Source organism: Cyprinus carpio, chromosome A7 (assembly GCF_018340385.1).
Source record: "Cyprinus carpio isolate SPL01 chromosome A7, ASM1834038v1, whole genome shotgun sequence".
Taxonomy (NCBI): domain Eukaryota; kingdom Metazoa; phylum Chordata; class Actinopteri; order Cypriniformes; family Cyprinidae; genus Cyprinus; species Cyprinus carpio.
The window spans coordinates 13159350-13183359 of record NC_056578.1 but is presented as its reverse complement, the minus strand read 5'-3'; the positions used below and the strand labels follow the sequence as shown (position 1 = coordinate 13183359).

General features: G+C 37.1%; 3 protein-coding genes across 3 annotated transcripts in view; 2 read left to right on the top strand and 1 right to left on the bottom strand.

The window, feature by feature from the left end:
• Nucleotides 1–309: 309 nt before the first annotated feature.
• Nucleotides 310–6607, top strand: LOC109100063 (endonuclease domain-containing 1 protein-like). Its single transcript, XM_042759736.1, has 5 exons — nucleotides 310–501; nucleotides 2977–3390; nucleotides 4566–4632; nucleotides 4929–5305; nucleotides 5891–6607. Exons 4-5 carry the CDS (start codon nucleotides 4988–4990, stop codon nucleotides 6470–6472), a joined length of 900 nt encoding a protein of 299 aa, XP_042615670.1. The 5' UTR covers nucleotides 310–501; nucleotides 2977–3390; nucleotides 4566–4632; nucleotides 4929–4987; the 3' UTR covers nucleotides 6473–6607.
• Nucleotides 6608–6933: 326 nt separating this feature from the next.
• On the bottom strand, nucleotides 6934–8225 carry LOC109100066 (ufm1-specific protease 1-like). Its single transcript, XM_042759737.1, has one exon. The coding sequence runs from the start codon at nucleotides 8064–8066 to the stop codon at nucleotides 7311–7313; it is 756 nt and encodes a 251-aa protein (XP_042615671.1). The 5' UTR covers nucleotides 8067–8225; the 3' UTR covers nucleotides 6934–7310.
• A 136-nt stretch (nucleotides 8226–8361) lies between these two features.
• Nucleotides 8362–24010, top strand: part of LOC109096195 (erythropoietin) — a 32245-nt gene continuing 16596 nt past the window's right edge. The window contains exon 1 of the mRNA XM_042759739.1: nucleotides 8362–8983. The gene's annotated coding sequence lies outside the window, so the exon portion shown is untranslated. The remainder of the gene's footprint in view (nucleotides 8984–24010) is intronic.

The following is a 24010-nucleotide window of genomic DNA, read 5'->3' as shown; positions in this document are numbered from 1 at the left end:
GGTTCAGAAGATTAAACTTGCAGCAGCTAACATCTCGTGATTCAATAAATCAGAAATAGTGAGACAAGTTAACAACAAACAACTGTGCATTATAATAAAGGCTTTGTAAACTGCACAGCGTTTTTAGCTTTTTAAACAACATAATCCGTCCTACACTAACTACACACACATTTCCTATCATGTCTGTCTATGAAAGACGATCGAACCAATCAGAGTAGGTATGGGGCGGGGCGACACGTGCAGCCCCGCCTCGATCTGCAGGCTGCAGCCGGGTGTACTTGGCACGGTCTCCGACAGCTTTAAAGAATGCAGTCAGTTCTACATGCATACAGAACCCACAGGTATCCGAGGGGGCAACCTGAAGAGAATATGCCAACGCTATGGAGATAAACTACGTTATGCCATGACAGCAGTCATCGTTTGGCACTTTATTCGGCTTACACCTTCAAAAAATCAGATGAACAGAGGAGGATGGACACACCCTGGATGTATGAACCACAGGTAGCAGATTACCTTAAAGAGCACCTATCATGGAATTTTGAAATTTACCTTTCATGTAGTGTGTAACATAGATCTAAGTGAACAAAAACATCCTGCAAAGTTTGAAATATGACAGTGCACCGTATATAAAGTTATTGTCTTTCAAAAGTAAGAGTCGACTCTGAGTCATTTTTATGAATCGTTAGAAGACCGAAGCTTTTTCTCTGACTAGATGACGTCAACTTGTCAAGTTATTTGAATACGATACGCCCACTTATTGCGCTCCAAGACGCCAGTGAAAACTAGAAAACATCATGGCGACGAGACGCTGTGATCTGAAGTGCGACTCAAAAGCAAACTTTTTTCATCTGCCCAAGGATGAGCATTTGAAGACTAAGTGGCTACAATTCATATATACAAGTGTACCACAGAAGTATAGTCCGAGCCTTGTGCTTTGTTCACGCCATTTTGAAGACGATTGCTTTACCAACTTATATGCAATCAAACTTGGATTAGCGAGCCGGCTGATATTGAAGGAAGGTTCAGTTCCAAGTGTATTTGCATCAGCTTCCTCCTCCGTATCACAACCTGTAAGTGTTATTAATAATTGTTGCTTTTACGTTTTATGTAGCATGCTTAATAATTGTTTGGTTTGTTGTGTAAGCACCGTTTAGCTTCTAGGTCTTCAATGACAATTGTATTGAGATATGTGAATTGTTTGTCGTTGTGTTGTCTGATCAGTATTTTAAAGTTGCAAATTGTTTCTGTGTAGTTGTAGCCCGTGTTAAATAACTATTACTATGTTAATTTTTTTTATATATGCTTTCTATCTTTTCAAAGTACATATAATGTGTTTCCAGGTAAAGCATGATATTACTGTCTTACTGAAGTAGTTCTAAAAATTCGCAGTGAACCTAAGAATATGTCGATTATTGTAGACTGACGTCGTTCTAAATACTTTGTTTAATAATGAAGAATGTAGTGTAGCACACAGACTTTATAATAATTGTGAAACTGCTGTTTATTGTGCTGCACTGGCAGTTACAGGGTTAATGCGGGAGAGATGAGTGATTTCGGCTGGTGCTCCTGTGAGCGTCTTTTGTCTGTTGTTCTTCAAACATTACAGTAGACACATTTTGGTTTACAAACTGTATTGTTTAATCAGTTAGTCACGTTAGCACTCGGCTAACGTATCCCACCTAGTGTTCACAGTTTATCAGCTAACTGTTAGCTGTGGGCACGATTCGCTTGCATAAGTGTTTTTGTATTTTATGTCATTATAAGAACGGATTGATTATATTATTGTTTTATGTAAAGGTGCTTTGTCAATGGTAGCTCTGGCTAACTGGCTCAAGGACTCATCTCTGTGCCAATCACAACAGGTTTGGCCAGCTGACCAATCAGAGTAGAGTAGGCTTGAGGAAGGGAGGGGCTTGCTCCGAACTTGCTTGAAACGAATCATTTCCTAATCATTGGCAAATGACTCTAATATTAAATGTATATTCTGAGAAAATTACAATGTTTTCTGATCTTAGATGCATTTAAACCTGTTGTAGGGCACTCCAACACAATATTAGGACACTTTAAAATACCATATGACCTGCTCTTTAATTTGGTCTCTGGATATTTAAAATAAAATAAATAAATAATTTGTGTATTTTATAAAATTTAAAATCTTCTACATCATTTAAACAAATTAGTCTTTATTTTGACAACAGTGAAATCACCACATAACACTTATTGTTACTGTCCACATACTTTTATTGCTCTGTTAATATCATAGACAGTAAAAGAAATGGACACAGCGACCCCATTGGAACTCAATTGAGACAAGTGAAGCCCATTTTTAGCGATTTTTAGAACTTCCGTTTCTGACGCGCAGACTCAAACTAAACTTGATGACGTCAGCAACCTGTCTGACAGATGTAAATCTTCTAGTAGCTGTGCATGCAAACTGCCATAGTTAATCTTGCAGAGACGGCGAGCTTGAGCGGGGAGTTCTTTGGCCTGAGTGAGCAGGAGTAAGTATTCTGATTAATTATTTTGTATAGTATTTTAAAATGTAACGCCAGTACGCCATATCTCTTGACGTCTCCCCGATTGCCTGCGAGCTTCTCCTCCTGTCTGTACGGTGATTTCTCTACTGTGCGACAGAGAGTCGAGTGGTTATGACGCAATCGTTAGCCTATTTTTTACAAAAACTGTTTCTTCGGGGCCATAATGTAACATAGAAGGTAATGGAGCCGTTTATACATTGTCGTGTATCTTTAGAAATAAATAATGGACAAATGGAGTCTTTAAACACCTCAGATGTAAAGTTATTCGCTGTCAAAGTGACGCCAAAATGAATGGGAGTCAATGGGATGCTAACGCAAGTGAAGTTCTGCTACAAGATGGCGGCACGCGGCCGACTTCAACTTCCGGTCGACTTCCTTACCCCCTTGTTAAAATGAGCTTCTATATGGTTTTTGATTTCTTGTTTTTTTTTTTCCCCAGCTGGTTTCTGCTGATGAAAGTGGAAACATGAGAGGGTTGCCCTCTAGTGGTGAAACCGACCAACTGCTTGAGGAGAGCCAGGCTGTGCAAGCAGACTATGTTGATGCAGTGGAGTTTGAGCGTGGCCCACTTAACCCTGACCAGCACCAGGCACACAACCAAGACAAAGCAGCTACTTGGACAAATGTGGTGCCTCAGATCACAGACTTCTTAGAGGGTCCTTGGACCATGTATATTATGTATACAGTGCGCTGCTGCCTGAATAACTTCTGCCGTGGTGCTGCCTATGTGGTGACTGGGGTGACTGTATCAGGGGTGACCATTCGAAGAGGAAGAGAGGACCGCATGGTTGTCCCAAAGCACTTGTGGTCCACTTATTGCTGTCCACGGTTTGATCGAAATTCACCCTATGATGTACGGTACATGTTTCCCACTTATGCAGCATATGCTTTGAATGAGATAGCGGGACACAGTGTTACAGAAGTGCCTTTGAAAGCTTTAGAGACCTTCCTAAAAAATCAGACAGGCATGGACAAAAGCGTGAGCATCTTTTTCAAAGACTGTCTCACAGATAATACACATATCAATAGGAAGTGAATGAAAGCTACTCAAGCCTGTAAGGTGTAAAGCCTTACATATGTAATAGTTGTCAGAAAAAATTGTTTAGTTTAAATGGGAAAGTTTATTGAACCTTTGGGGGAAAAAAAATATGTGTGTGTGTATAGTATTGGGAATATGGAGGAGGAAAAAACACCTCAATTTATTCCCAAACTGAGCAAAAAGTTTCATTAGGTTTTGATCATGCTGATATATTTTAGTGTTAGGAAGAATTTGTGAACATAAAATTTAAGCATCTGCTCAGTGATAATGAATTAAGAACCAGTCAATAGAATAATGTAAATAAACTAATAAAAAAAGAAATTTAAATATATATATATATATATATATATGTGTCCAGTGAGTGTGGCTTGCTGCAGATGCTGGCAAGAGAGCTAAGGAAATCCAGATTTAGCTTTTGGAAACTAAGTGCTCTATGCCTGTGCTGTAATATTTTTTTATTTAATTTAAATGCAGTCATCCAAGACTACCCTACCTGAGAAGAGAATGAAGTCACCTGTCAGACTTTGTTCTACTCTTTGTAGATGATTTCCATATTATAATGCCATACTGCAGAGTAAGATGTGTGTCCATGACTTTACATGGCTTATAGCACTGCATTTAAATATATATTGTTGATATAGTGTGTTTATGAATGTGAATTTAAAGATGTTTAAACTGCTGAAATTGTGAACACAATTCACTGGTGACTAATCAATAGTTACAGTCTGATCTACTGTTATTGTGGAAAGGGTGTGTAAGATTACTTGTCGTTTTTTACTGAACTAAGTACAAACCTAGGTGCAAAATGGAAAGATAAGTCAGTTAACAGTCCATATAGCATTAGCAATTTATTGTTCTCACATTTGCGTAGATTATTGAGTGTTTCATTCAGATAATCACATGTGATTGCATATTACTCAAACATTTGTCTAAAATTAGCATTTAGTTAAATTTAAAGTCACTGTTCTTTTCTATCACATCCTATTCAGGCTCAGGTTGCTGGCTGACCAGAAAACTATATTCACCTTTAAGGAGCCAATGAACAATCGCCCAGCAGTGAGCAAATTTACCTTGCTGATTTGCATGTTGATGAGGATAATGCAACACTGAAATTTGTCTTATCAATTTTGAAGTTTGTATAATTGTATTGTATTACTTTCCGAACATGGTTTTGCATGTACTTTGTACTCTGCATTAGAAATTCAGTGGCTCTTATTTTATTCTCCACCTACCAGTGAAGTCAGTCAATTTTAAAAGAGATAAAGACAGTCCATTGGAGACAGTGAAGAAACCAGCCACAGAAAAGGGAGGGTTTTTTTTCTGATTCTTTCTTGTGATACTGTCCTACCTAGGTCAGTCCAAAGAACATTATACAAAGAAGAAAGACAACAATTTAAACTTTTTCGGAAACATGAATCTCACAGTCTTTTGCTGGTCCTGGTTTGGAACCTTGCTGATCCCACTGATGTGTTTGATATTAAAATCACAAGCCGGGCTGGTGGACGACTTCTCCCAAGTAGATCGCTGTAAGGATTTCCTTTATATGGGCACTCCACCACGAGGTTACCTCAGTACTTCCCTAAAAAAGATCTGCCAGCACTACGTGGACAAGCCTCGCTTTGTTACCCTCTATGACCCCAAAAAACACATCCCCATCTACTCAGCATACACCTTCAAGAAATCAGATGGGGAGAAATGGGTAGACCTTCCCTGGATGTTTGAACCACAGGTGAGTGTGTGCTAAGAATAACATATTTATTATATTTTCCACAATGACTTTAAGTAGCACAATTTTTTTTTAACGAATAAAAAATTTTTTTTTTTTTTTTTTTTTACAAATATATGCATTTTTTTTTGATTTTTTATTGATCATGTAATTTAAGACTGGAATGATTGGTGTTGAAAATTCATTTTTGTCATCACAGGAATAAATTACACTTTAAAATATATTAAAATCAACTTTTATTAACATTTTACAATATCACTCTTATTTTAATCAAATCAAAGCAGACTGGGTGAGCATAACAGACTGAAAAACACAATACCACCCAAACTTTTGAATGTTTACCTGACTTTGCAATCAATCAAACAATCAATTAATAATATGTTTCAATACAAATATATATGTGTGTGTGTGTGTGTGTGTGTGTGTGTGTCCGTGTGTACAGAATTTGAATGTTTCTCTCCTGAAATGTTTGAATGTGATCTGGGTATTTTAATCATTAGATTTGACAAGGGTGTTTATTCCTCTTTCTCGTTATGCTTCTGGGAATCTAAATCCATCTTAATCACCTGCATTTCTCATTTTGCACAGCTGGCAACTGAGAAAGGAAGCAGTAACATGGAACCCTTTCCCCAGTCTTCCTTAATGCACAAAAACTTTGAAGACACGCAGGCTGTGTTAGAAGACTACGCCGATGTAGTGCAATATGAACGCAGCCAAATGAACCCAGATGAGCATCAGGCAGACCCGCTGGACAAAGCTGCCACCTACACATTGACCAATGTAGTTCCCCTGATAAGGGAGTTCAATTCTGGTCCCTGGAGCACACAGGTAGAAGTTACCCGCAAACGGCTCAACAACTATTGTCACGGAAAGGCTTATGTGATCACGGGTGTGACAACATCAGGTAACATGATTCGACGAGATAACCTAGATCGTGTCACCATCCCAGAATTCATGTGGACAGCCTATTGCTGCACAGATTACGATCACAACGCTCCCTACTCAGAGCGGTACAAGTTTCCAGCTTTCGGCGCCTACGGTCTTAATGATCGTGTGAACAACCACATGGTGGAGGTTCCCATCAAGAATCTGGAGAAGTTTCTCAAGGGCAAAATGGAGGTGGACAAGAACTTCCAGATCTTTTACAGTGACTGTGTGTCAGATGTGTAAAGATTAGAGTTGGATAATAAACCAATCCAAAGGGTTCATCATCAGAATTGCAGATATTACATTAAGATTAATATGAAGACATTTGCATTGCATTTGTAATGAATAGTAAAATTTATGCATGGAATTAAACGGAAAGTTCACCCAAAAATGAAAATTCTGTCATTATTTACTCACCCTCATGCTGTTCCACACCTTTATTAGTTTTTTTTTTTTTTTTTTTTTTCTGTTGAACATAAAAGATAGCTTAAAGAATTTGGGTATTGGGTTACTAGTCTCCATTGACTTCCACTTTTTTCCCCATACTATGGAAGTCAATAGGAACTAGCATTTGTGTGGTTACCCACATTTTTCAAAATATCTTCTTTTGTGTTCAGCAGAAAAAAATAAAAAATAAACTCTTACAGGTTTGGAACAATATTATGGATGATAACTTAATGTTAAAAGAATTTTTCCATCAACCATTCCTTTAAGGCATTTAATCCTCCTTCATCACACATTAAAATACATAATGATTTTCTTATCTTTTTGTTTGGGACAAAGCAGTTCAAAGATACATTTTAGAGATTAACAATATATGTGCTTAATATTCCACTGCTTTATTTCTGGTATGATCTTTACCTTTATTGGATGTCAACATGTTGTTTAACATTCTGTAATGCTAAAGCACATTTTGGGTAAATGAATGAGATTAAATGTAAACACACACAACAGTGTGACAGACATCAGTATGCTGTTAACACTTACAAGTCTCATCTGTGAAGTAAATATAAAAATAAAATTCAGTGTCTACTGTACAGTCACATATTTCTGTTCATTTATCAGTTCGTTGACACCACTGTCACTTCTTAGCAGTAAGAGGGAGACAAAGATTGTAGAAAGAGCACTGATCCAAAGAACCAACTGCTTTCCATGAAACCCAACCTTGACTTTGCAATGACTTTTTATCCAAGGGACAGCCGAAGTAATGAGGGTCCATAACAAGCAAATAACTTCCCCGTTTACCAGTGCACACACCTAAAATCCCCTTAGAGGAATTGTCCCTGTCTCCTCCCATCATAACAGGTGACCCACGGGTAAGGAAGTGGTCATGGAGATCTTCTACAGCTTGATCAAGCTCCTTGCCATATCGCACATGCAGTATGCGGCAGGGAACATCATAGAGCTGGTCAAGAACAAGACTTGCCTCAAATGTCCCAATCCACTCCTTAGAACCCAGGAACGAATCGGGCTTGTCCCCTATTTCCACCAAAGTCTGTTGTATTTCAGAAAGACCAGGCGGGTGTCTGCGGCTCACAGTGAGAGGCTGATTAAGACACAACCATGAAGCCATGGTCTGAAGAGTCCTGTATCCACAACCCCAACCTCTGTCGTCTTTGCCATCACAACCATAATGATAATAGAGACACTCTCCTGATATCACTGAGCATCTGTCACAGTCTGGAGACGGCTGGGGCAGTCCGTCATGGGCATTCTTTACCAATATATCCTTCCGTGTTTCGTTATTGGCTGTTGTCGGCGTTTGAGCACAAACTAGTCTTCCCCAATCTATACACTCAGTTTTCTTGTGTGTCGCTGTTTTTTCTGTCTCTTCCATGTCAGTACGTGTATATCAGCGCCGATAGCTAGCGTTCACATACTAAAAAATACGAATAAACGTCTCATGTGGTCATGACAGCTCACACACACGCGTCCATCTCTGATACTCTTCCCTGTGGTGTATGAGCTCGTTCTGAAACAGTTCCGCCTCAAATTCGGGATCTTTCCTTTTTTACACACAAAAACCCAACCGAAACAATCGGGAATCATTCCACACCGTACTTTAAACCGTTCGTACCAAGGGCTGAAGAGTCTTTGTATTGCAAATGTGAATCTTTAATGTATTATGAACAACCATTCAGCAATTACACTGAAACACAGCTTCGCACATCACTGAAAGTAAAAGCCTAACGTTAAGTGAGTGAAATGTGGAAACACTAAATGCTGAGGTCCTTTATACAGTCCTTTGTACAGGTAAAGGATTGACGGCCTGATTCAAACATGTAAACGATTTAATGAATTATTAATTAAAAGAGCTGGTTAATAAGTTTATATATTTGCTCGTGATTTGAATTTCAGTTCCGTGTGATTGTTTTGCAGCCCACTGAAAGACGCTGTGCATGGTCTTTTTCTCTTCACATTCACAGCTCGCCTAAAATATTTCTTCTGCTGTGCCGCTGTATATTTAATGCTGATTTACAGCTGACAGTATACGTGCATGTCATATTGTTCTTAGTTTTCTCTTTTAATTCTTTAAAGCACTGGCTGTGATTTATCAGGTAGCTGCAGATAAATTATCTAAATTGCATGTTTAACAAAAAAAAAACTCATCCCCTAATTAAACACGCCACAAGTGTTTGGAGCGATACCGTCAGTCCGTCAGCAGGGGGAGCCAATGCTTTTGGAAATATCCTTAGATCCAGTCCACTCTGGCTTTGGAGAGCACTGCTCGCTTTGGCCAGTGCTATGAATAAGGTAAGCTATGTTCTGTTACACACTTTTATTAATTGATTATGCAATAAATGCCAACCTTGTGGTCAACATTTTGTGTATTGCATTTATTGTATTGTGATGCATCATGTTACAGCTACTGAACCGATTGTTTAAAGATCACGTGTCTTGAATAATGATTTAGATCCAGAATAAGAATCAGCTTTATTCGCCAAGTGTGCGCAAAGGTACATACATGCATACATACATGCATACATAAACATATCTGACACAAGAACAGAAACATTCAAATAAGACTTTACAATAAATATTACTGTGTATGAATCTGGAATACAAGATTTATGTACAGATTTGTGCATTATTTACTCTATATACAGCTGTATAGAAAATATGTATTTTCATAGTACTTGAGAGAGGAAATAATTTTTACAATTATAATATTATTTAGGAAATAATATAGTGGACATTTTGTTTGTTACCCTTGTTGTGTGTTCTATCTTTAAAAAATTATTGGAGTTTACATTTTTTTTTGTTTCTCGAAGTTGTTTCCTTATGGACAGAAACACAAATTCAGACTGCATCCTCCTGTTAATTTCCCATACAAATGAAGATAAACAAAAACCTATGCAACCAGAGAAACAACACTGGCAGAAGTAATATCACTCTGTTAAAAAGGTTCCAAAGCAGAAACAAACCCCAAAATATCTCTGGATAGACTGGATGCCATTGTCAGGGAAAAGAAAACAACCTGTATGAGTATAAACAAAGAGTTTGGTAAACACAGCTGTTTTTGACCCATTATGTAGGATTAGTCCTTGCATATTGATGCATGAGGCGTTTGCATGAGATGGCTTTTTGTCCTTTTAATCATTAAATGAAATGACTTGTTTTACATAGAAATGTCCAGTGCATTTACCATATAAGCCTACTGTGAAATGGTTGAAAATAGAATCTGTACCATCCAAACCAAAAGTAGGGATAAAGGTAAAATTCGATGCATCTTTATGGATTGGATATGAGCCATTAAACTGAAAGGGATTTAAACAATTACTAAAACAAGGTCAAGACACAACAGGTAGATAATAAAAATACAGAAAAATATCAGCATGCACAAAACAGATCACAAGGTCAAAAAATAGACTACGATAAACAATGCATGATAAGGGATGTGTGAATGCTGGCCTGAAATTGAATGTTTTGTCTTGAGATAGACTAAAGATTAACACTTAAGATCAGACAGAAATCTGGAGATGGAAGACATTCCAAAACTATCCTAAATATCAAGCTTCTGATGCAAAATACAGTGGTAAGAATGGAAAGAATAAAACCCGTACTTAAAGAGGTCACACTGTTTGTGGGTGTGTAGTTATGATTCATGCTGGACACAAGACTGTACGGATAACTGTAGGTGAGTGGAGGCTGGCAGTGTCACACCGAATTGCACATATTGCATCCAACTTTTGCTTGTTGAATCCTTTTCTGAGATTTTGTGAATATGTGTACATTCTGTTGTTTAAACATTGCATGCAAATAGCGTACAGGAATAACTTACTTAAATGTTGCCACTTTTTGAAAATGTTTGTTGCCAAAACCTTACTAAGCACACAGGCTTAACATTTTCGTTGATGTGTAATTGTGAATTTTATGTAATATTATGTAAGACACTTGCGACTGTAGTAAGTACTGCTGTCTTCATTCATGAAATGACCTCAAGATTTCTTTTTGTCTATTGGCAGGCTGTTGGTCATTCTCTGAATGGTTTAACTGTGAATTTGGCATAGTGAAATGATTAGCATGTATCTGCTGTATAAGACTGGTCAACAGGCAGAATAAGGAGTACTGATCTAACAACAATAACTATGTCAGTGGCAGCAGATTACACACAAACCTATTAACTAAAATTTTCTTTTTTTTATTGGTGTTGAAGGAAATGTACACTACCTGACTTTATGCACAGCATGTTTTTGACTAATGTTAATTTGCGCTAACTGAAAGCTTTCAAGAAAAAAAAAAAAGTCCAGTGACTATTTGACAATTGCATGAACAAACTAATTTATAGCATTTTGGATATAATCAGTATAGCTGTGCAAAAAGGCAAATAATATGCATTGGGGGAGAAAAATTGTTAAGCTGGTGAAAGATGGTTGTTGGATGTCATGTGAAATGACCCTGAAATTTATTGAATATACATTTTGAAAAAAATAATTTCATTCTGAAATAAAGATTGTTATTCACTTTTGTTGAAGTGCCAAAGATAATGAATATTTCTATTTCTATATTTTCTGCTGGAGAGAGCAAAGACCAAAGCTAGAAATATCCTTATATACTTACAGCCAGAAAAAGCTGGCAGTCTACCATTGTAAAGTGCAGTTTTTATCAGTAAATGAAGCTCTTTCCAGTCTATTAAAATCCCAACACCTCCCAAAGGGCAGTATGATATTTATAGCTGAAGATGAAGGGGTGGGTAGGGGTCCAGGGCAAGAGGAAAGGGTCTTCCTGAAACAATGATTCAGGTTGTTTAGAGCAGTAGGGCCACCAGCAGGTTGTGTGTGGGAGAACACTGCCAAACAATCTACAGGTTTCTTTTTTGGCCAGCAGACCCTTCTCTTGGAACAGAGTTAGAGCTTCACTTTGTAATGCATCCCTATGTAAATTAAAACTCGCTGAATTTTTAGCAGCCATTATTCTTAAATGTCACATGATCCTTCAGAGATAATTCTAATATGTTGATTTGGTGCTCAATTATTATTCATATTTATTATTATTATTATTATTATTATTATTATTATTATTACTTATTCATTTTTATTATTATTGCTGCTTAATATTTTTGAGGAAACTGTACTACATTTTTTCAAGATTCTTTGATAATTAGAAAGTTCAAAAGAACAGCATTCATTTTAAATAATCTTTTGAAACATTATAAATGTATTTACAGTCGCTTTTCATCAATGTAATGTGAATTCTCTTAATGTAAAACTATTAATTTCTTTTCCTTACCCCAATCTGTGGTGAGATTAAATGGTTGTATATCACAAAAAAAGTTTAAGCAGTAAAAGCAGTTTTCAATGTTTTAATGTTAAAAAAATGTTTCTTGAACACCAAATCAGCATATTATAATGATTTCTAAAGGATCATGTGACACTAAAAACTGGAGTAATGGCATCACAGGAATAAATTATATTTTTAAATATATGAAAATAGAAAACAGTTATTTTAAATTGTAAGAATATTTCATAATATTACTGTTTTATTGTATTTTTTTAATCATTGTTTACTGCATTTATTTGACCTAAAATAAGTTACAGATTATTACCTTACCTATATATATATATATATATATAGGTAAGGTATAGGTATTAAAATGTGATTAATTCCTAAAATGGCAAAGCTGAATTTTAAGTTTGTTGCCTGTGTATTGAAATGTTGCCTGTATTTTGGATTATGTTTCTGGATTGTCCCAATAAAAGCTGCGTTTGGATCTCCAACCTTTCATGTCTAGGAGCAGTACGTAACAGTGTGTTTATATACCATGTAATCCCTATGGAGTATAAAGAGAATCACTAACAGGGCAAACAATCTGAAAGAAAGCTTTACCCATTGAACTCACAAGTATTAAATCTGAAAGCCTCTTATTCATAAACAATAACTTCTGACAGGCCACCTTAGTGGCTCCGACCTCCCTGTCCCCTATTCTTTTATGTAAGTTTCCTGTCTTGTGGCGCGCCACTGGACCTCAAACGAGCCTTGATCTGGCTCTCTTTCCATTCAGTAATCAAGACAGTCATTCTCTATTTACTATGCAGATCTCCCTCTTATTCTCACTCGCTCTCTCTCCTCATCTCTGCATCACCAGCTTCTGGCTGTCTTTGTTTACTAGTAAAAAGGGGAGGGTGTCTTCCTCCCACACATAACCCCAGTCTTTTTTTTTATCATCCCAATTTCAATGACAGGGTCCAAGCCTCGGAGTCACTATGCCGAGACTCCCCCGCCTTCACCCCCTCCCCAGCCATCACACATGTTCCACAGCACGTACCTTGTCTCTCTTTGCTCTCAGTTTGGCTCAAGCAGAGCAAACAGTAGTTTGATCAAACAAGGCGACAAATGATTTAGAAAGATTTAGAGCCATGACAACAAACAATGTGTCTGTAGGCAATACAGAACTTGTCTACATGTGTGAAAACACCTTATTATTGTGGTGTTTACTAAAACAGAGGAAATAATATACAGCGATATCCAAACTGTTTTTCTAGCTTTGTGAGCTGCAGAGCCATGGCATCTAACACAAAGAGTCTAAGCGATACAGAACTTGGGTGTGTGTGCGTAAACAGCCTATAATTCTGATGTTTATTGAAACAGATGAAATATTATTCAGTGACTGTATCTAATATCTCTTGCAAACAGGCGAAGAGATTATAAGTAAATATAGAGAGATAGATTAAAAGGTTAAAAGTCTGCAGAAGCATTTAAGCAGAGAGATTTTTTATTGATTATCCTTAGAACTGAGAAGAGTTGGGCCTCATGAGTACATATATACTTGGAAAAAAATACATTGTACAACTGTTGCCCAAACAACCTCTATTCTGCCATCCTTCCAACAAACAGACCTGCTTGAAAGAGCACGTGAGATACATGTGCTGCAAGTATACAAATGCATGTAAAAAATGTATTCTTCTGTTGATACACTTATAGGAAACGTACTCAAGACTCACTACTGAAACTGACACGTAATTCAGCCTAGTATTTTATTTTGGCTGTAACTATTCTGAAAAAAAAAAAAAAAAAGCCACACAAGTAACTTTTGTGCCTTAGACAAAACCCATAGAGATTCTCTCTTGTGAATGCCCTCTAGAGATGTATAGATAAACTTTATTGATCCCTGAGGATAAATTCAGCAGCTTTGAACTCCGTACACTCTTTGTCTTCTCAGTGACCCAGTATGTTTTCCTGGATAGACTCTCTTTACCTTCCTGGATTACACTATTCTGTGCTAATTACATTTAAACACATTTGACGTGTAATATTCCTAAAGCTTTTTGTCCATTTACCAGACAATATAAAGTAGTTCTTGTATATTTTCTCCTTGATTTTAGATTACTCTTGTAAGAGTTATTGAAAGGCTATACAAAGTTCATCCATTAGTTCAATTCCAAATGGTATCCAGAACAATTTCCAGAGATTCAAAATTTGGTCAACAAATAACAGTTCAGGGCTCTTAAATAACAAGGTTTTAAAAAGGGTTTTTCTTTTACAGCGATGCCATAAAAGAACCTTTTTGTTGGTTCCCCAAAGAACTTGTCATTGTTCATTGAGCCTGCGTCGGCTCATATTCTCCAAAATGGCACTACGGTGATGTGGAGAGACACAGAGGAGACGATTCACACAAAAACCCAACAGAAACAATCGGGACTCCTTCCACACCGGTACTTTAAACGTTAGTACCACGGGTTTTGAAGAGTCTTTTGTATGCAAATGTGAATCTTTAATGTATTATGAACAAACCACCAGTCATGCAATCTCACGAAACACAGTTCTTCGCACATCCCTGAATCAGCTTATCCCTTATATCAAAGCCTAAACTGTTTAAGTGGTGTGAAACCCCCCCCTGTGGCAATACATTAAATGCTGAGGTTCTCCTTTATGACTAGTCCTTCTGTACAGGTAACGGTTGAAGGGCATGATTCAACCATGTAAACGGATTAATGAATTATTATTAAAAAGAAGGTGGTTAATAATCTATCCATAAGTTTCATACTAATTAGCCTCCGTGTGTATTTTGAATTTCCACCCCGCAGCCTACTGTTTTTTTCTGGGATGTTTTTGTAACAGACCAATGTGATGTGAAGGCCGCTGTGATCATGGTCTTTTTTTCCTCATCACATTTTAAGCCCACGCCCCCCATACTTTATTTAATACAAAAGAATTTATTCTGCTGTTGCCGCTGTATATTACTGGATTTACAGACCACTGAAAGTATAAGCTAATTGTTTCAGATGTTACTAGCTTGTATCTTTTACTGGCTTTTAACGCACACGGCCTCCTGTCGATTTAATCAGGTAGCTGCAGATCATAGATAAATTATCACCATAAATGCCTATGGTTTAAACAAAATAAAAAAAACTCATCCCCTAATATATTAAACACGCCCACACTGTGTTTGGAGCGATTTACCCAGTACCGTCAGAAGGGTGGGGAGCCAATGCTTTTGGGAAATCCTTAGATCCAGTACACTTGGCTTGGAGAGCACTGCTCGCTTTGGCCAGTGCTCTGAATACGGTAAGCTCGTTCTGTTCACACTTTTTTAATAATTGATTATGCAATAAATGCCAAACCTTGTGGTCAACATTTTGTGTATTGCATTATTGTATTGTGATGCATCATGTTACAAGCCTACTGACAGATTTTGTTTAAAGATCACGTGTCTTGGAATAATGATTTGATCAGAATAAGATCGCTTATTCGACAGTGTGTGCGCAAAGGTACATTACAGCATACAACAGGCATACCACTAAACTATCTCGACATACTCAGCCAACAGAAATAATTTTCCCACATAATAGACTTACAATCCTATACACGTGTTACACTGTGTATATGAATCTGGACTACAAGATTTATGTCCAGATTTGGGCATTATTTACGCCTATATAAAGATGTTATAGAAAATATGTATTTTCATCGTACTTGAGAGAGGAAATAATTTTCTACAATGGAATCATATTATTGAGGAAATAATTGTTATAGTGGAAATTGCTTGTTTGTCGACACACCCATTTGTCTGTGTGTTATATCTTTAAAAAATTATTGGAGTTTAATGTTTTTGTTTTCTCGACAGTTGTTTCCTTATGGAACAGAAACCCAAATCAGACTGCACCTCCGTTAAAATTTCCATACAAATGAAGATAAACAAAACTATTGCAACCCAGAGACAGAAACAACACTGGCAGAAAGAATATCACTCGTTAAATAATGAAAAAGGTTCCCAAAGCAGGAGAAAAAACAAACCCCAAAATATCTTCTGGATAGATGGATGCCATGTCATAGGGAATCAGAAAACCAACCGGATGTAGTCTCATCCATGTTAATTCTAAAGAGCTTGGTAAACACCCTAGTCTGATAGCTTACGCCCACCCTCTTTTTTTTTTCCCCCCAGTCAGTTTTAGGATTAGTCATGCACATTGATTTCGCCATGATGGCGTTTGCAATTGAGATGGCTTTTTGTCCTTTTATAATTAAATGAAGAATGACTTGTTTTAAAGGAAATGTCCAGTGCATTATTTTACCATATAGCCTACGTGTAAATGGTTGTTTAGTGTTTGAAAATGAGAATTGTACCATCCAAAACAAAAAGTAGGGATATAATTAAAGAGATATAAAGGTAAACTCGAGCATCTTATGGATTGGATATAAAGGAGCCATTTAAACTGAAAGGAGGAATTTAAACAATTACTAAAAAAAGGTACTTCACCAGTCCCCGCTACCACAACAGGTACGATATTAAAAAATACCAGAAAAATATTCTAGCCCCACTGACCACAAACAGGATCACAAGGTCAAACAAATTTAGACTACGATTAAACAATGCATGATTAACGGTGAGTTGCGAATGCTCTGGCTTGAAATTGAATGTTTTGTTTGAGAAGACTAAAGAGAACCTTTAAGATCAGAAGCAATCTGGAGATGGAAGACATTCAAAACTATCCTAAATATCACGATTCTGATGCAAAAACAGTGGTTAAGAATGGAAAGAAAGAATAAAAACCGTCGATATTATATATAAAGATCAATTCGGTCACACGTTGTGCGCGCGCAGTAGGGGATGACCCCCCCCACCCACACAGAGTTTCTTCGCCCGACTACCAAGACCCCCGTCCACGGAAAAACCGGTAGGTGAGTGGAGCCTTTGTTGGGCTTTTTTTGTTTTGTTTTTTTTTTTTTTTGCGTGTGCATCACCGAAAGCACATAGCTGCATCCAACTTTTGCCTTGTTTGACTCACCCCTTTCTGGGATTTTGGAATATGTGTACATTTGTTGTTTAGAGTACCATGGAATGAAATAGCGTCGTCAGGAATACACTTACTTATAAGGTGCCATCTTTGTGAATGTTTGTGGCCCAAACCTACTAAGCACACAGGATAAATTTCGTTGAGTGTAATTGTGAATTTATTTCATATTTATGTAAGGGACATTCGCCGACCGGTATAAGTATGCTGGGGTCTTAATCATGAAATGACCTCAAGATTTCTTTTGTCTATGGCAGGCTGTGTTGTCAATTCTTTTTTTATTTGTTTTTCTGCATTTTTTTTTTTTTTTATGGTGTTCTTAACTGTGGAATTTGGCATAGTGAAAATGTATTAGCCTGTATCTTGCTGTATAAGGACTGAGGCAACAGGCAGAATCAGAATAAGGACCAACCCCGTATCTGATTAACAACAATTAACCCTCCGTTCCATGTTTTGCCGGCAGCAGAGTAAACCAAAAACCGCATATTAACTAATAATGTTATTTTTTTTTTTTTTATTGGTGTTTTTGAAGGAAATGTACATAAACTGCTTTAGAACCCATGGTTTGACTTAATGTTAATTTTCGAATGAACGCCTTCAAGAAAAAAAAAAAAAAGTCCAGTTGACTATTTGCCAATCGGCATGAAAAAAACTATTTAAGCATTTTGGATGAATCAGTATAGCTGTGCAAAAAAGGCAAATTAAATATGCATTGGGGGAGAAAAATTGTTAAGGGTGGAAGATGGTTGTGGATTGTATGTGAAAGGACCCTGAAATTTATTGACTAGGGACATTTTTTGAAAAAAAAGAATTTCATTCTGAAAATAAAGATTGTATCATTTTGTTGAAGTGCCAAAGATAATGGAATATTTCTATTATATTTTCTGCGGAAAGAGAGCATAGACCAAAGATCTAGAAATTACTTTATTATAATTTACAGGCCAGAAAAAGCTGCAGTCTCATTGTAAAGTGCAGTTTTATCAGTAATGAAGCTATTTCCAGTCTATTAAATACAACACCTCCCAAAAGGGCAGATGATATTTATATGTTGAAGATGAAGGGCGTGGGTACGGGGTCCGGGCAAGAGGAAAGGGTTTCCTGAAACCAATGAGGTCGGTTGTTTAGATCAGTATGGCCCCACAGCGGTTGTGTGTGGCGAGAACACTGACAAACAATCTACAGGTTTACTTTATTGGCCAGAGACCTCTTCTCTTCGTTTTTGAATCAGAGTAGTTAGAGCTTCACTGTAATGCATCCTATGTAAATTAAAACTCGCTGCATTTTTTTGCAGCATTACTCTAAATGTACATGATCCTTCGAGATTAATTATAATATGTGCATTTGTTGCTCAATTATTATTCATATTATTATTTCTTATATTATTATTATTATTATTATTATTGATTATTCATGTTTATTATTATGGCTGCTTAATATTTTTGAGGGGAAACTGTCATGCGAATTTTTCAAGCTTCTTTGATAATAGAAAGTTCAAAGAACAGCATTCATTTAAAATAATTTTGACAAATTATACATGTATTTACAGTCACGCTTTTCATCAATGTCAATGTAGAATTCTCTTACTGCAAAACTATTAATTTCTTTTCCTTACCCCAATCTGTGGTGAGATTAAATGGTGTATATCACAAAAAGTTTTTAAGAGTAAAGCTAGTTCTCAAGGTTTTAATGTTAAAAAAATGTTCTGAATCCCAATCAGCATATTTAAATGATTTATCTAAAGGATGCAGGTGCCCAAAAACTGGGAGTATATGGCTGTGAAAATTCCACTTGCCCCCCAGGAATAATTATATTTTTAAATATCTGAACCAGAAACAGTTATTTTAAATTGTAAGAATATTAAATCTTACTGTTTATGTATTTTTTTAATTCATTGTTTACGGCATTTATTTTGACTTATAAAAATAAGTTAAGAATATACCTTCCCTATAATAATATATATATATTTATAGGTAAGGCTAGGTATTTAAAATGGATTTAATCCTAAAATGGCACAGCTGCATTTAGTTTGTTGCTGTGTATTGAAATGTTGCCGTTTTGCTTAGTTTGTGTGTATTGTCCCAATAAAAGCATTCGTCGTTTGGATCTCCCCACCATTTTATTAATTTGTGATATGTGTTATGGACCGCAGTACGTACCAGTGGTTTATATACATGTAATCCCTATGGAGTCTAAAGGGACTCATAAACCGGGGCCACACCTGAACACGAAAGCTTACCCATGAACACACGTATTCAATCTGCAACACGCTCTATGCAAAATTTTACACTATTTCTTGTAACATCGAGCCTATGATCATAACTGTGTGTACGCTGCGAACTACCACTACCTGGAGTGGGTGTGTGGTGCCCCATTCTCCTTGTAGTAGTTATAGTTTTCCTCTCGTTCTCTACGTGTGGCGTCTTCTTTGCTAACCCTTGCCTTGTGACGCTACAAATAGACAGGAGCCCTTGATCTGGCTCTCTTTCCAATCAGTAATCAAGACAAGTCTATCTCTATTTACTCGCAGATCTCCCTATTATTCTCACTCGCTCTTCTTCTCATATCTGCATCACCAGCTTCTGGCGTCTGGGTTACTAGTAAAACAGGGGAGGGTGGTCTTCCTCCCACACATAACCCCAGTCTTTTTTTTTATCATCACAATTCAATGACAGGGTCCAAGCCTCGGAGTCACTAGGCCGAGACTCCACGCCTTCACCCCATCACAGCCACACCTGTTCCAAAGCACGTACCTTGTCTCCCTTGCTCTCCAGTTTGGCCTTCAAGCAGAGAAAACAGTAGTTTGATCAAAAAAGGCGACAAATGGATTAGAAAGATTTAGACGCCATGACACACAAACAATTGTCTGTAGGCAATACAGAACCGGGCTAATAGGTGTGAAAACACCTATTATTGTGGTGTTTACTAACCAGAGGAATAAGTATTACCAGCGTATCCAAACTGTTTTTCTAGCGTTGTGAGCTGCGAGCCATGGATCTAACACAAAGAGTATAAGCGATACAGAAACTTGGGTGGGTATGCATACAACAGCCGATAATTCTGATGTTTATTGAAAACCAGATGAAATATTATTCAGTGGACTTGTCTATATCTCTTGCAAAAACAGGCGAAGAGTGATAAGTAATATAGAGAGATAGATTAAAAGGTTAGTAAAGTCTGCAGAAGATTTAAGCAGAGAAGATTTTTTATTGATTATCCTTAGAACTGAGAGGAGGTTGGCCTCATGAGTACATATCTACTTGGAAAAAAAAATACATTGTAAAAACTGTGACCAAAACAACTCTATTCTGCCATCCTTCAACAAACAGACCTGGCTTGAAAGAGCACGTGAGATACATGTGCTGCAAGTAGTACAAATGCATGTAAAAAATGTATTCTTCTGTTGTGATACAATTAATAGAACGTACTCAAGACTCATACTGAAACTGACCACGTAATTAAGCTAGTAGTTTTGGCTGTAACTATTCTGAAAAATAAAAAAAAAAAAGCCCACACAAGTAACTTTGTGCTTAGACAAAAACCATAGAGATTTCTCTTGTGAATGCCCTTGAGCTGGATAGATAAACTTATTGATCCTGAGGATAAAATTCAGCAGTTTGAACTCTCGTACATCTTTGGCTATCAGTGACCAGCTATGTTTTCCTGATAGACTCTCTTTACCTTCCTGGAGTACAAATTCGTGCTAATACATTTGTAAGCCATTTGACGTTGTAATATGCCTAAAGCTTTCTTTGCCATTACCAGGACAATATAAAGTAGTTCTTGTATATGTTTCTCCTTGGATTTTTTAGATTACTCTTGGAAGAGTTATTGAAAGGCTATACAAAGTTCATCTACATGTTCAATTCCAAATGGTATCAGAACAATTCCAGAGGATTTCAAACATTTGGTAACAATAAAGTTTCAAGGCTCTCAAGAACAAGGTTTTAAAAAGGGTTTTTTTTTACAGCGATGCCATAAAAGAACCTTTTGTGGTTCCCCAAAGCACTCGTCATGTTCATGAGCTGCGTCGGACTTCATATTCTACAAAATGGCACTACGGGATGATGTGGAGAGACACAGAGGAGACGATTGATGAATAAAAGTCATTATTTTGTGTCTTCTGTACAAAAAGTATTCTCGTCCACTCATAACGTACGGTGAACCACGATGGCAGATGGATATTTTGAAGACGTCTTTCATACTTTTCTGGACATTGGCACAATGTATTTACTTGGTAGCGATGGGACAGTCACACGCCTCCAGGTTTTCATCCAAAAATATCTTAAATTGTTGTTCTGAAGATGAATGATCAGATTTTACGGGTTTTGCAACGACATGGGGAAATTGATTAAATGGACAAAATTGTGCATTTTGGGGGGATGGAGTTATCCCTTTAATGGGTCTTCATGGAACCATAAATGCAGACAAAAACACATTTTGTTCCTATCGTATTCGTGGAGGAGTAATGAAAGTTAAATGATTACACGATTCATGGTGGAGGGAGATGTTTAAGTCCCCTACTTAATTAGTTAATATAATGTAAGAAATAAGGGTGGAGGTTGGTTGGGAGTCAATGTTTGTTTTAACTGGAAAGTTACCATTTTATACTTGTTTTAAATCTCTGGTGGAAGTTCCCATGGGAATTGGAGGTTGCAAAACTGCAGCCAGTCATCGGTTCGATAACCTCGGTGGCCTTAATCTCCAAGGTGCTAGGTCTCCCTGCAGGGCCGCTAAATCGCTATCCCGACGTCCGGGGATATTGTGTTTTCCAGTAGGGTACCAAAAAAGTGGTATACCCCACTCTGCCGCGTGTTTTACGTTAATTAAATACAGATATCTGTGGGTCCTAAAAACTCATAAAGTGAGTAGTATCAAACTTAAGGCCATAAAAAGTTTTAAAATAGTACACGTTAAATTGGAATAAGAAATGTCTTAAACCATTAATTCAAGAGGTGGGGGCGAAAGCAAGAGGAGCGATGCTGGCTGGATAAACTGCAAAAATGCAATGATGTTTTCCTTAAAAAATATGAGTGAGGCTCTTTCAAGTCAAAACGCGGCGAGGATGTTCTTATTTGAATGTATCTGAAGTGAACCAACGACCTCAGAAACGTTGTCGTTGGCAATTTTTATTTAATTTGACCTATAATTCCTGATAAGCAGCATTTATGAGTGCGGAGCTGCTTTGTGTACAGCCGTTACTCGGGCCAAAACGCAATATTTCAGCGCTCCTAAAGGCACCTAGTGGTATTCCAAAAGCTTTTCAGCGGTTTAGGGGTCAGTCAATGCAAATATGACTCATGTTTACCAGCAAACACAGAGTTGTAAATGGAAAAGACGTGAATGTGCCTCTAAAAGTCTAAAAAATTAAGACAATAATATTATTACGTTTTTAACTGACATATTATATGCTTGATTTACCCTTCCATAAAGGTGGTTTCTAAAGGCTGCAACTGCTGTTGTGTATAAGATTTGGTTTTGTGAAAAGCTTGTATATGAAAGGTAAATCATGTACTTTTATGGCTCAGTACTGTAGGTTACCATAGACATGTCCAACACCACTATATATGGTGTGTTAATTTTCTTGTTGCAGCTCTTAAAATGGGTCATAAATTGGCCTGAATGTATTTTTAAAATTCCATTCCTTAACTATTGGGTAATATTTGTGTATAAAAATATTTTTGACATTTTTGAAACTCCTATCTGCCTTTCTAATATTTAAAAAACAAACCAAACAAAAAATCGGGTTTTTATTTGGGCTAGTTAAATTAAGATTCGGGCTACCAAAAATTCAAGAGTACCTGCCGAAGGTCTTAACCTGGATTTCAAAATTTTGCGAGCCCGCACTGGCCTCAAACCCGTATCTATATTTAAAACTGCATATAGCTGTAAACCGGGCCTTGTAATTCTTGCAAATGTAAGGTTTGCTGAATGAATATGAAAAGACATGCTTCTAAAAAACAACTACCAACATGGGGTAGCCTACTAACAAGCATACAGGGAGTGGCATTAGTTGGAGATTGTTTCATTTCTTTGTGTTACACCCTTGTCTGGAAGTAACAGGGAAAATTCAGTTAAAGGATCATGTAACTTGCCTTGCGAGGAAAGCCCTGCTAACTTTTTTTGGTAGTGCGCTATGTACTTGAGGAAAAAACAGATATTATGTGAGTAACAATGAAAGACTAATTCCCTTCCAAAACAGGAAGTTGATTGATAAAACTATCACGAGACGTTATATTTGATTTTATTTTCAAAGTCATGGCTTGAAATAAATAAATAAGCATTACGCGAGCCGATGAGTGCTGACAATACCTTAACAAACAAAAAAACAGCTTTTTTTTGTCCGGTGCAATTAACGGCAATAGACCAGGCTATGGATGGCTGTCTTTGTTTACTAGTAAAAAGGGGAGGGTGTCTTCCTCCACACAAAACCCCAGTCTTTTTTTTTTAATCATCCCAATTTCAATGACAGGGTCCAAGCCTCGGAGTCACTATGCCGAGACTCCCCCGCCTTCACCCCCTCCCCAGCCATCACACATGTTCCACAGCACGTACCTTGTCTCTCTTTGCTCTCAGTTTGGCTCAAGCAGAGCAAACAGTAGTTTGATCAAACAAGGCGACAAATGATTTAGAAAGATTTAGAGCCATGACAACAAAACAATGTGTCTGTAGGCAAATACAGAACTTGTCTACATGTGTGAAAACACCTTATTATTGTGGTGTGTTACTAAAACAGAGGAAATAATATACAGCGATATCCAAACTGTTTTTCTAGCTTTGTGAGCTGCAGAGCCATGGCATCTAACACAAAGAGTCTAAGCGATACAGAACTTGGTGTGTGTGTGCATAAACAGCCTATAATTCTGATGTTTATTGAAAACAGATGAAATATTATTCAGTGACTGTGTCTAATATCTCTTGCAAACAGGCGAAGAGATTATAAGTAAATATAGAGAGATAGAATTAAAAGGTTAAAAGTAGTCTGCAGAAGCATTTAAGCAGAGAGATTTTTTATTGATTATCCTTAGAACTGAGAAGAGTTGGGCCTCAT